The sequence below is a fragment of the Jaculus jaculus genome, chromosome 6 (assembly GCF_020740685.1).
Source record: "Jaculus jaculus isolate mJacJac1 chromosome 6, mJacJac1.mat.Y.cur, whole genome shotgun sequence".
Classification (NCBI taxonomy): domain Eukaryota; kingdom Metazoa; phylum Chordata; class Mammalia; order Rodentia; family Dipodidae; genus Jaculus; species Jaculus jaculus.
In genome coordinates, this window is record NC_059107.1 from 10573198 (window position 1) to 10584823 (window position 11626).

The 11626-nt window shown below is 54.8% G+C and overlaps 1 protein-coding gene across 2 annotated transcripts in view; it reads left to right on the plus strand.

Annotated features, from left to right (window-relative positions):
* The window catches only part of Wnt9a (Wnt family member 9A), a 29634-nt gene extending 18414 nt beyond the window's left edge, over window positions 1-11220 (plus strand). Inside the window, exons 2-4 of one of the 2 annotated variants that reach the window (XM_004657447.2) lie at window positions 4948-5204; window positions 5747-6009; window positions 8439-11220. In XM_004657447.2, the coding sequence (XP_004657504.1) occupies window positions 4948-5204; window positions 5747-6009; window positions 8439-8921 (1003 nt within the window). In that variant the 3' untranslated portion in view covers window positions 8922-11220. The remainder of the gene's footprint in view (window positions 1-4947; window positions 5205-5746; window positions 6010-8438) is intronic. The other variant, XM_045152970.1, reaches the window with a different exon arrangement.
* Window positions 11221-11626: the final 406 nt, after the last annotated feature.

An 11626-nucleotide genomic window follows, 5' to 3' on the forward strand; every position in this document is an offset into this window, starting at 1 on the left:
TTATTTATTTGAGAGAGAGATTTGAGAATATGAATGGTCATGCCAGGGCCTTTAGCCACTGCAAACAAACTCCAAATGTATGCACCACCTTATACATATGGCTTATGTGGGTACTGGGGAACTGAACCTGGGTCCTTAGGCTTTTCAGGTAAGCACCTTAACCACTAAATCATCTTTGTCCATCCACTCTCTACTTTGGAATTTCAGCTTTTGCCTGCAAGTGAGATCTGGTCCTACACGTCTTTCTGTGCTTTGCTTATTTCGCTTGTCAGAGTGATCTTTAGTTCCATAGAGATTGCCACAAATGATGGAGTCTCCTTCAGAAGCCTGTATAGTCTTCCATAGTGCATACACGCCGCACTTTCTTGATCTGCTTAATAGTCGATGGTCACCTAGGTTGCTTCCATTCCTGGATATTGTGACATTGCTGAAGTCACATAGGGACACAGGCATCCTTGACATGCTGATTTCATTTCCTCTGGAAATATGCCCAGGACTGAGATAGCTGGATCATGCGGTATTTTTGTTTTGAATTATTTGAGGTACCTCCCTACTGTTTTCCACAATGGCTGTATTAATTCTGTTCCCATTAGCAATGTACAAGGATTCTCTTTCATCCTCATCCTCACTAGCACTTGTTTAATTTACTGTTTTGTTGTTGTTTTGGTTTTTTGAGGTAGGGTTTCACTCTAGCTTAGGCTAGAAACTCATCCTGTAGTCCCAGGCTGGGTTTGAACTCATGATCCTCTGATCTCTGCCTCCCAAGTGCTGGGATTAAAGGCATGTACCACCACCAACAGATTACTTTTTAAAAAAAATATTTTTATTTATTTATTTGAGAGTGACAGACAGAGAAAGAGGCAGATAGAGAGAGGGAGAGAGAATGGGCGTGCCAGGGCCTTCAGCCACTGCAAACGAATTCCAGACGTGTGCACCTGGATAACATGGGTCCTGGGGAGTCAAGCCTCAAACCAGAGTCCTTAGGCTTCACAGGCAAGCGCTTAACCGCTAAGCCATCTCTCCAGCCCCAACAGATTAATTAATTTATTTGAGAGAGAGAAAGAGGCAGATAGGGGTGGGAGGGAGAGAGAATGGGCACTCCAGGGTCTCGAGCCACTGCAAATGAACTCCAAATGCATGTGCCACCTTATGCAGCTGGCTTACATGAGTACTGGGGAATCAAACCTGGGACCTTAGGCTTTGCAGGCAAGCACTTTAACCTCAAAGCCACCTCTCCAGCCCCCAGCTTACTGTTTTGATAGTAGACATTCCTACTGGTGTAAATTTCATTGTGGGTTTGATTTCCATTTCCCTGATGATTCGGGATGTTAAGTATTTTTTTCCATGTACCTATTGGCTATTCGTATGTCTGCTTTGGAGAAATATCTCTTTAAGTCCTTTGCCTGGTTCTTAATGGGGTTGTTTCTTGCTACTGAGTTGTTTTAATTCCTTACATATTTTGGATGCTATCCCCTTCTCGGAGGACTGCTTCGTTGATATTTTCTCATCTTCTGTCGGTTGTCTCTTCCCTCTGTGGGTTGTTTTCTCAGCTTTGCAGCTTCTTAGCTTGGCACGGTGCCACGATCTGTTTTTGCTTATGTTGTCTGTGCTTCTAGGAGTCCTGTCCAAAAAATCATTGTCAGGATTAGCAATTGTGTTCTAGTAGTTTAATTCTATTAGTTTCAGGGCTCACATCCTCCCTCCTCCTTTTTTTTTCTTTTTTTAAAAAAATATATATTTTATTTATTTATTTGAGAGAGAAAAAGAGTGAGAGAATGGGCGTGCCAGGGCATCCAGCCACTGCAAACAAACTCCAGATACATGCGCCCCCTTGTGCATCTGGCTTACATGGGTCCTGGAGAGTTGAACCAGGATCCTTTGGCTTTTCAGGCAAAAGCCTTAACCACTAAGCCATCTCTCTAGCCCTTCTTTTCTTTTTTTCAAGAAAAGCTCTCTTACAGCCCAGGATGGCCTGGAACTCTCAATCCTCTTGCCTCCGTCTCCTGAGTGCTGGGATCACAGGCATATGCCACCATGCCCAGTTTATGTGCTGCTGGTGTTCAGTGCCAGGGCCTTGTGCATACTAGACAAGCCCTCTACCAACTGAGCTACATCTCAGCCATTTTCAATCCATTTTGGTTTGTATATTCATTGCAAAATGAGGTTTCTGTGCTGTGAACTTCTAAAACAAGATAGAAACAGGAACTCATAGAGGAGAATGGGGAACATGGATGTGCAATCAAGTCATGAACTTTGGAAGCAAGCACCTTTGACCACCGAGCCATCTCCCCAGCCCATAAATTATGAACTTTGGTTGGTCAGAAGACATTGTGCACTGGGGACATGGCTCGGTGGTAAAGTGCTTGCTGCACAAGCATAAGGACTTGCGCTTTGATTCCCTAGGACCCATGTGAAATGCCAGGCATATTGTCACATGCCTGTAATCCCAGTGCTGAGAAGTCGGAGACAGGGAATCCCTGTAGCTTACTGATCTAGCTGATCTAACCAAACCAGTGAGCTCCAGGTTCAGTGAGTCTGTATCTCAAAGAATAAGGTGGAGAGTGTAGAGACACCCGACGTCCACCTCAGGCTTCCACATGCACACAAACATGTACACACACATGTGTATCCCCACACCTACAAACATGCATGTACACAAGTGTGTGTGCCACACACACACACATACACAGAATGGAGTGAGTGGGGGCTTCTGTCCTGCACAGGAATCCTCACTCTTGCCTGGAGGGGGAGGTTCATGCCCGGCTGGGTGTCTGTGCCAAGTTGTGGACTGGCTCTGTCTGCTCAGTGCCTGGACAGATGCCCACTGGGGGCTGAATGGCAGCTGCCTTGAGCCTGGCACCAGGTGCCCTGTGTGTGGTGGGCAACTGGTTCCTTGGGCGGGGCTTGTGCCATGCAATGTTAGGCCGCAGGGGTCACCATCTGGGCTGCAAGGCCATGACCTCAGGGTAGTATACCTTATGCATGGGCACTGGCTGCCCTAGGCTACTGTGCAGGGCTGTGGAGGGTGGGAGCTGGGCAGCTTGCCTGCGCCACTCGCTGCGTGTTTGCAGAGAAGACATCTGCGCACGGGGATATGCACAGCCACGGGCAGAGGTTACCTGTTGCCGGGCTTTCCCTGCGTCTTGTGCATCTGTGCACGCCCACAGCTTTGTCTCGCCAAGCCTGTCTTCAGGTTGTTGTTCAGGGCATTGCTGTCTGTGGGTGCATTGGATGGACTCGGTGCCAAGCCTCTCATGTGTGAGGACGGTGTGTCACAGTATTCCTAGACTTAAGATGAGCTTTGTCCTGAGTGACTCATAGCGTGTCATTAACCAAAAGTGCATCGAGTCCACCCAGCTTTCCAGCATCGTGCCTCGGTCCAGCTCACTGCTGTGTGAGGAAGGCTAATGTAATCTGTAGCCAGGCAGAGTCCATGCTGAGCCTGCTTCAGCATACGCTCCTCCTTGACATGACACCTGGCAGAGCATTGGTGTCCCCCCTCAGGATCCCAGGTCACTGCAGGCTGGTGGCCTCTGTATCCAGGAGAGCTTTGGGCTCCATGGTGCCTAACCAGCACAGGCAGAAAGCAAAGTTCACAGTTCTGTTTACACCATGGGAAAGTCAAACTAGTGTCAGCTGGGGACCATCTGTAGCTTCTTCTGGAAGTTCTGGGAAGTAATGCGGACAGTTTCCCCAATTTGTCTATTGGCTTTTTAACTGTGCCCTTCCTCCTGCAAAGCTTTTCAGTCCTTTCAAGCAGTCAGAAATATTCATCCTCCATCACCTCCTAGACCCTGTCACAGAATAAGAATCCCTCTGACCTCTCATCTTTTCTTCCAGCACTTGTATGGGTCTTGTGAGCCTTGGGCCCTAGAACTTCATGCTAAGTCCACCCAAAGTGAAAGGTCGTGAGATGGGTCAGCTCAGGCACACAGTGGGAGTACAGGCTGGCTGGACCCCTGACCTCCTCCCCTGCACGTGCCCAGGGGTCGTTCGAGGGGACAGTCATGGAAGGAGCATGACCACAGGCCGTGTCTTGGATGAAGAAGCTCCCTGGAGAAGGTGGAGATGGAGGCCCTTCGGGGTCCTCTGTTCTAAGCACAGCCGTGACATTCCTGTCTGGGGACAGATGTGTCCACCCTGCGAGCTGCCTTGGTTCTCAGACCTCCTCTGGCCCTGTTCTTGGTGAGAGCTGTCCTGTGGCCTCCGATGTCTGTGGCCAGAGGCTTGGAGCCCTGGACAAGGCCTGGACTTTCACAAAGCAGCCCTCGAAGCTCCTAGGGAGACCCTCTGTTCAGCTCCTTCTGAGCATCTCCAAGCCTTGGAGACAAGCCCTACCCTTTGGTGGGATTCAGGACTTAGGTGACTGGGCCTTATCCTGTCTACCCCATCACCTTCCTGTATAAACAAAAGCCTCTTTCCAATCTTAAAGCTCCCAGTGGACAGGTGCCTTCTCCCCAGAGGTCCTGCCCTTCCCCTCCTCTTTGCTGGAGAACTACAATAGCCAGGCCACGGTGGAGGGTCCAGTCTGTGGGAGAACCCCGAGAGGAGGGAGCCCTGGATACTCCCAGCTGGTTCTGGATCTACCCTTCCTCCCTGCCAGTAGTCCTGTGCTGTGCTCTTGGGGTGGGGGATAGCAGGGGTGTCGGTTAGCAAGGACAGTCACATGACTGCTGGAGGCCATGGCCAGGGATATTGGGTGCATGGGGGGGGGGGTCCCTGTGACATCTTGTACTGAGCGGGGCAGTGCAGGGGACTGAGAGCGGCAGCAAGCCCAGGGAGGAATCAGCAGTCCTCATGCCGGCTTCCCTGGGCTCAACTTCTTTCATGGTCACACCTCTCTCTGGCGCTGCTGCTCTGCCCGGTGCTGTGGTCCTGCTGAGCCTGCTGCCTTGACCCCTTTACCTTCCCGCCTTCCAAGGCTCATTCTTGCCTCTCTGTCACCAGGCTGACCGGCAGTGAGCCCCTGACCATCCTCCCTCTGACTCTGGAGACCGAGGCAGCAGCCCAGGCGCACTACAAGGCCTGCGACCGACTGAAGCTGGAACGCAAGCAGCGGCGCATGTGCCGTCGGGACCCGGGAGTGGCCGAGACGCTGGTGGAGGCCGTGAGCATGAGCGCGCTGGAGTGCCAGTACCAGTTCCGATTTGAGCGCTGGAACTGCACCCTGGAGGGTCGTTACCGCGCCAGCCTGCTGAAACGAGGTGAGCGCCCAGCCTCGCGGCGGCCACGCCCGCTGGCCACGCCCTCCCCTCGGGCTGCTGGGGTGGCTGGTGACACCAGCTGCGTTCGCCAGGGCCGTGACTCAAGGTCCTCTGGCGCAAGGACAGATCATCCTCTCTTGGCCCTCCTTCCACCGAAGGCACAAGATCTCAGGGGAGTTTCCCCCGTAATGTTGTTTAAAAATTGGGACACGGGTAGCTTGGGGTACAACTCAGCGGCAGAATGCATCCCAGCACGAGTGAAAGAATAGACAAACAAGAACCTGAAGTCTGAGGCTGGGCTTGCCAAAGGGTGCTGCGGACAGGCTGGTAGGCGGAGGCAGTCTTCCCCCACTTTCCCAGTCAGCTCTACACCACGGGGCCCCAGCGCTTCCTGCATTGGATGTAGGGGGTGGGATGCCTGCTAAAGCACACCGCTGTCTAATGCACCCGGATGCGGGGGTGGGGGTGGCGGGGGGGGGGTGAGCAGTGATGGGGTCTGTCTGGCTGCCCAGCCTCTCTGACTAGCCCTTTGCCGACCCCAGGCTTCAAGGAGACCGCCTTCCTGTACGCCATCTCCTCGGCGGGCCTGACGCACGCGCTGGCCAAGGCGTGCAGCGCAGGGCGCATGGAGCGCTGCACGTGTGACGAGGCGCCGGACCTGGAGAACCGCGAGGCCTGGCAGTGGGGCGGCTGCGGAGACAACCTCAAGTACAGCAGCAAGTTCGTTAAAGAGTTCCTGGGCAGGCGGTCGAGCAAGGATCTGCGAGCCCGAGTGGACTTCCACAACAACCTCGTGGGTGTGAAGGCAAGCGGGGGTGGGGCGCGGATTGGGTGCGCTGCAGGGTGGTGGTGGCTGCATCTGGGAAGAACTTGGGACCCTCCAGGCTGGAGCAGCTCGGTGCGGGCGGCCACAGGCCGGGAGTGGGTGGGTGGGGTAAGGGTGAATATGTGGGACCCAGGAAGGAAGGGGGCTGCGAGGAGGCCGCCTCTGTTCTAGCCCTACAGTGCCAGCTAGGGCCCAGGGTCCTGCTTGCTTACCTACGGCGCTCGTCAAGGAGGGGTACCCAGTGGTACTCCAGGGAAAGGTCTTCCCCTTCCGCCCTCCCCCCCCCCGAAACAGGGGCCAGGGGCTGACTTGCGTCTCGTTAAAGAGGACCTGTCTGGGTCCGAGTCCCCTTGCTTCTGTTCCTCATGAATCAGGGCCCCCAGGGGCGTCTCTCTGGGTGGACAGTCTAGCCTGGAGATTGGTAGTCAGTACTCCATTTGCCAGGACAGCCTGCAGTCAGTCAGTCAATCTTTCTTTTTGTAAATTTATTTATTTGAGAGAGGGGGTGGGGCTCAACAGGTCCTCTAGCTGCTGCAAGTGAGCTCCAGACACATGCTCCACCTTGTGCAGCAGGCTTTATGTGGGTACTGGGGAATTGAACGTGGGTCGTTAGGCTTTGCGGGCAAGTGTCTTAACTGCTCAGCCGTCTCTCCAGTCCCCAGTCTGCCATCTTATCACCACAGGCTTTAATACAAGAACAGCCACAGTACAGTAGGCACAAAGTCCCTGGGAAAAGCTGGGGTTCCAGGAGCCATTCGCCCAAGACAGGGATGCACAGTGCTATCTCTGACTGGGACTCTGCTCTGAAGGACACACACCCAACTTAAAAGCTAGGGAAGAGAATTCTCCGCTCTGTGGTGGGCCTTTGGGGTGCTAGGCACAGGCATGACCAAGCTCCGCAGGGATCTGATAGCCTGACTGATTATAGCCCCTCGAGGCCGAATTCTCTGCTGAGAGGGAAGAAAAGCCCCTCGCATCCTATGCCTCACCCCCGAAAGATCCAAAGCCCCAAACTTCAGTCTGGGCTTGGGAAGAGAGGGCCTAGGCCTCCCTAGGAGCTGAGGCCTTTCTTCTCGCCCTTGCTTGACTCTGGATCCTGTCTGGGGAGCACAGCGAGGTAATTAGAGCTGGTCCTGCCTTGAGCTCTTCTTTATTGGGAAATCAGAGTTCTGAATCCCCCACTTATTAAAGCGTCGTCTGCCTCCTTTCTGACCAGCGCCTTCCCGACCGAGGGTTAAGGGGGTGGCTGGGAGATGGAGCCTGGGAGGGCAGATTCAATCCTCAAGGCCAGGCTGTTCTTTTCTTCCCTGCAGAGCCCCTCCCCCCACCTCGCCCTTTTGAACTGTTAAGGCAATGTCAGAATGTGTGAACGTGCCCCATCAGTTCCTCTGTCCCACAGCCATGTTTTAATTAAATCTGTCCGGGTTTCTCAGCAAAGCGTGGTTAAGTGGGACTCTCTGGTTGCCTGGTAAGAGAGTGGGAAGTGGCTGCATTCCTTAATCCCTCTCCAGCAGGCACTGCTGGGGTCCAACTTGGGAGCTCAGCAGTTTCTCAGGGCCCACCTGGGAAGGAGGGGGGCCTGGCTCTCCCCCTACTTCTCTGACATGCTTCTGCTCCAAGATTTTGAGGCAACACATGTGAGGACCCTGGGATAAGAGGACGGTTAGGTGATCCCTTAGGGAGTCTGACCTGTCTTAGCAGGTGTGGTCCTAAATCCTGGGACTCCCTGGCAACTTACCAGACCTGGAAGTTTGGCCCTCAGTCATGCCTACCTACTCCTACCTGTGGAGATAGGATGAGGCCACAGCCCTCTCTCCTGAAGAGTCAGCTGCTAGGAACGATACTCTCTTTTTCTTCTTGGCAGTTTCTCCAAGGTGTGCATCTCTGTCCCTCAGTATGTCTGCACCCCTGTCCCCCAGCACACTGATCCACTCTGGTGGGTGGGGTGCCCGTATGGATCCCAGAACTTAGCAAGGATATGATCAGCCCAGATGCTTACCATTCATCCCTTGTTCTTGTCTGTCTCATGAGGACTGCACTGAGTCCGCACATGGGAGAGCCTGGGAAGGCTGGGACTATTGTTAGTGGGGACAGGGATGGATGTCAGTGTGGGCAGGGGGTGTCACGATAAGATGGCCCAGATTGTGCTTACGGAGGTGCAGGAGGTCCTCCCTGGAGGCCACAGGGCCTCTGTCCCAGGCAGTACTTGCCTTGAAGGGAGGGAAGCCCGCCTGTGAGCCAAGTTTCTAAGGCTCCCTGTGCGCTGCACGTGTGCTGCCCCCTGCTGGCAAGGCCTGGGTCTAGGTCTGCATGTGGGGTGGGCAGTGGTTCCCAGCTGCTCAGGCGTCCTCTGTGGAGCCAGTCTCTGAGCCTGGCACACTCCTCACTCCCTTCACTCCTCCCTGCAGGTGATCAAGGCTGGGGTGGAGACCACCTGCAAATGTCATGGTGTGTCTGGCTCCTGTACAGTGCGGACCTGCTGGCGTCAGCTGGCACCCTTCCACGAGGTGGGCAAGCACCTGAAACACAAGTACGAGACGGCACTCAAGGTGGGAAGCACCACTAACGAAGCCACGGGCGAGGCAGGCGCCATCTCCCCTCCGCGCGGCCGGGCCTCCGGGGCAGGCAGTGGTGACCCACTGCCCCGCACGCCAGAGCTCGTACACCTGGACGACTCCCCCAGCTTCTGCCTGGCTGGCCGCTTCTCCCCTGGCACTGCTGGCCGCCGATGCCACCGGGAGAAGAACTGTGAGAGTATTTGCTGTGGCCGCGGCCACAACACCCAGAGCCGGGTGGTGACAAGGCCCTGCCAGTGCCAGGTCCGCTGGTGCTGCTACGTGGAGTGCAGGCAGTGCACACAGCGAGAAGAGGTCTACACCTGCAAGGGCTGATCCCGAGGCCCGCCGGCCCTTCCACAGAGGGTGTGGGCATTGCACACAGTGCCAGCAGAAGTCTACACTTGCGGGGGGGGGGGGGCTGAGCCCCTGGACCCTGCCAGCCCTGTTGTGTGGGTGGAGGTATTGCACACAGTGCGAGGGGTCTGCACCTGCATGGAGTGAGCCCTGTTGGTCCACCCAGCCCTGCTTCATGGGGCGTAGGCATTGCGTACGGCACAAGGGAGTCTATGCCTGCAGGAAATGAGGGGTTCTCCCAGCACATTAGGACCCTGGCGTGCAGCAGCTGGTCACCTGTCTGGGTTGGCTGTCTCCCTTCCCAAAGGCCCAGAGGTGGGGCTGGTCCCTGTCTGGCCTCCCAGCCCCCTCCGCTTGTGCCTTGGGCCTGAGCTCCCTCCCCGACCCGAGAGCGTTGCAGCAATGCTTTCTGAGTTGTCTCTGTCCCTGGCACGTGAGTCCCTGGAGTGTGGCCCTTCTCAGGGACCAGTGTGTTGACTGGCCCTTCCTGCCTCCTGGCTCCCTCTGAGGCTTGGAGGGCGGGTGCACCTTCGTGACCATGTAGCTGCCCGTGGGGACCAGGCTTAGACTGGCACCCCGTATCAGCACTGCCTTCAAAGAGACAGACCACTAGGATGGGACAGCCCGCTCTGTCTCCAGGGCCCCCTGCACAGGCAGGAGGCACTGATGCCCTCTGACCTTGAGCACTTCCTTGGAGTATCAGTGACTTTTAAATTATTGTTATTTAACTAAGATAGTAATTATTATATCCTCCATCCCCATAGGCTCCCGGGCTGTGGCTCTTCTCTCTGACCTGCCCCAGGCCCAGTCAAGCCCATCTGGGATGTCCCTCTTTCCCATGTCCCCTGTCCTCTTTCCTACCCTGCTTGCTGTGTTTGAAACCACTAAATCAAGGTGATGCTGGGAAAGAAATGAAGCAAGAGAGCCTGGCTACAGCCTTAGAAGCTTCTGGAAGCCCATTTCCCCAGCCTTAATTTTTAGGGGTGGGGCAGAGCCACTTGGTGGCCCCTTCACTGCACCTTCCAGGCAGGTGGCCAAGCGTCTGGGTCCATGGATGCTGGTTCTGGGGCTGTTAGGTTAGTGCGGTGGGCATGGCTGATGGAGGCAGGGCCAGCCTTTTGAAGGTCTATGTCATGAGGACACCCTTGGGGAGGGAGGAAGGGAGAGCCACGTACATAGTGCTGGCATCTCTGCAGGGGAAGGGTGGCAACCCTGAGCTGGTTTGGCTTGAGCGTGTGTGCGTGTGTGTGTGTGTGTGTGTGTGTGTGTGTGCATTGATCATGTGAGTGTGTGCATGCTGTACTGGTGTGGTCAGTGTCCAGCCAGGCCATGTTCCCCTATAGTGTGGTGCCTCTTCAGCTCCCAGAAATACCAACCCTAGCCACTCAGACTCCTTCAGGTGGGAACCCTAGTGGGTGTGAGCTGGGGGCGGAACGTGAGGAGCAGGAACTACTGAGCAAGGAGCAGCTCCCTCGGACCCCCAGGGTCCAGGATACCCAAGGGGAGGGGTGAGTTTTCAAAGAAAACCTATTTATGTGGATGTGGGTCTCCATCCCTCTCAGATAGTGTAAATAGCAAAGTTTATTCTCCTGTGGTTCACATGACAGCCCACCAGTGAACGCCACATCCTCATGAGGTGTGTGCAGTGGCACGAGCGAGGTCGGGCTGGGGATCGGGTGGCTGACAGGCAAAGGGGTGCACCCTATTCTTCCCAGATGTCTGCACTAATGGGTGCCACGTGGTATACTTGGTTTGACTCCCCCCCCCCCCCCGCTGCAGACTGGATGGAGCCCATCCTGGTTGTATCTGGGTTAGAGGAAGGGTATTTTTATGGCATACCACATTTAGCTCTATGTCCTCAATATTCAGAAAAGTATTTTTTAAAACAAGGCAGACTGAAAATGTCTGCCGGCTGGTTTGTTTCTCTATAAATATATATATTGAAATGTCTTGCTCAATGAAGAAGCAACTCTCCCGCAGGCTGGAGCCTCTGTTTGAACCTGCTTCTCTTCCACGGGGCAGTGGAGTGAGCTGGAGTCTCTCGTGGCGCCGGTCACCCACTCCCACCGGCTGCTGCTGGCCCGGCAGGGGCGATGGACATGCGGGGAAGCTGACTTGGTGTGGAGTCTTGTGCAGCCTGTGATCTCTCTACCTCATCTGTGTGGCGCGTAGGTGTGTACCTGAGTGACTGCGGAGAATGTATTTATTTAACAGCTTTGTGTAACAGAACCAGAAACAAATGGAAACACTAAATAAATGTATTTTAAATTATAGTGAACCTCAGTCTGCTGTCTGTACAGGGGTTTGGGGGGGACCTAGAAGGAGGCTGTAGGAAGGACCTGGGGGAGAGGAGAAAGGCTGGGCAGGAAGACAAGGAAGAGCCTGGGAATAGGAGCCAGGATGGATGTACTCTTCCATCCCAAGCCTCTGGTCTTTCTCTGCCTCCTGTGTCCAGGCTGGGTGGGGTCTGAGGCACCTCAAAGAAGTCTTATCTAGTTTTGTACCTTCCTGTAAGAACCCCCAACCCAGTTCCCACCTGTCCCTCCCTGGCATGCAGTCTCTTCTTGTCCATCACATGACAGGGGTCTTCCTGCCCTGTATCGGGGGTGTGCTCCACCTTCTACCCCTCGATGGCTCTGAAGGTGGTCGCAAACCCTCAGGCTCTACCCTGTGGCCTTAGCCAC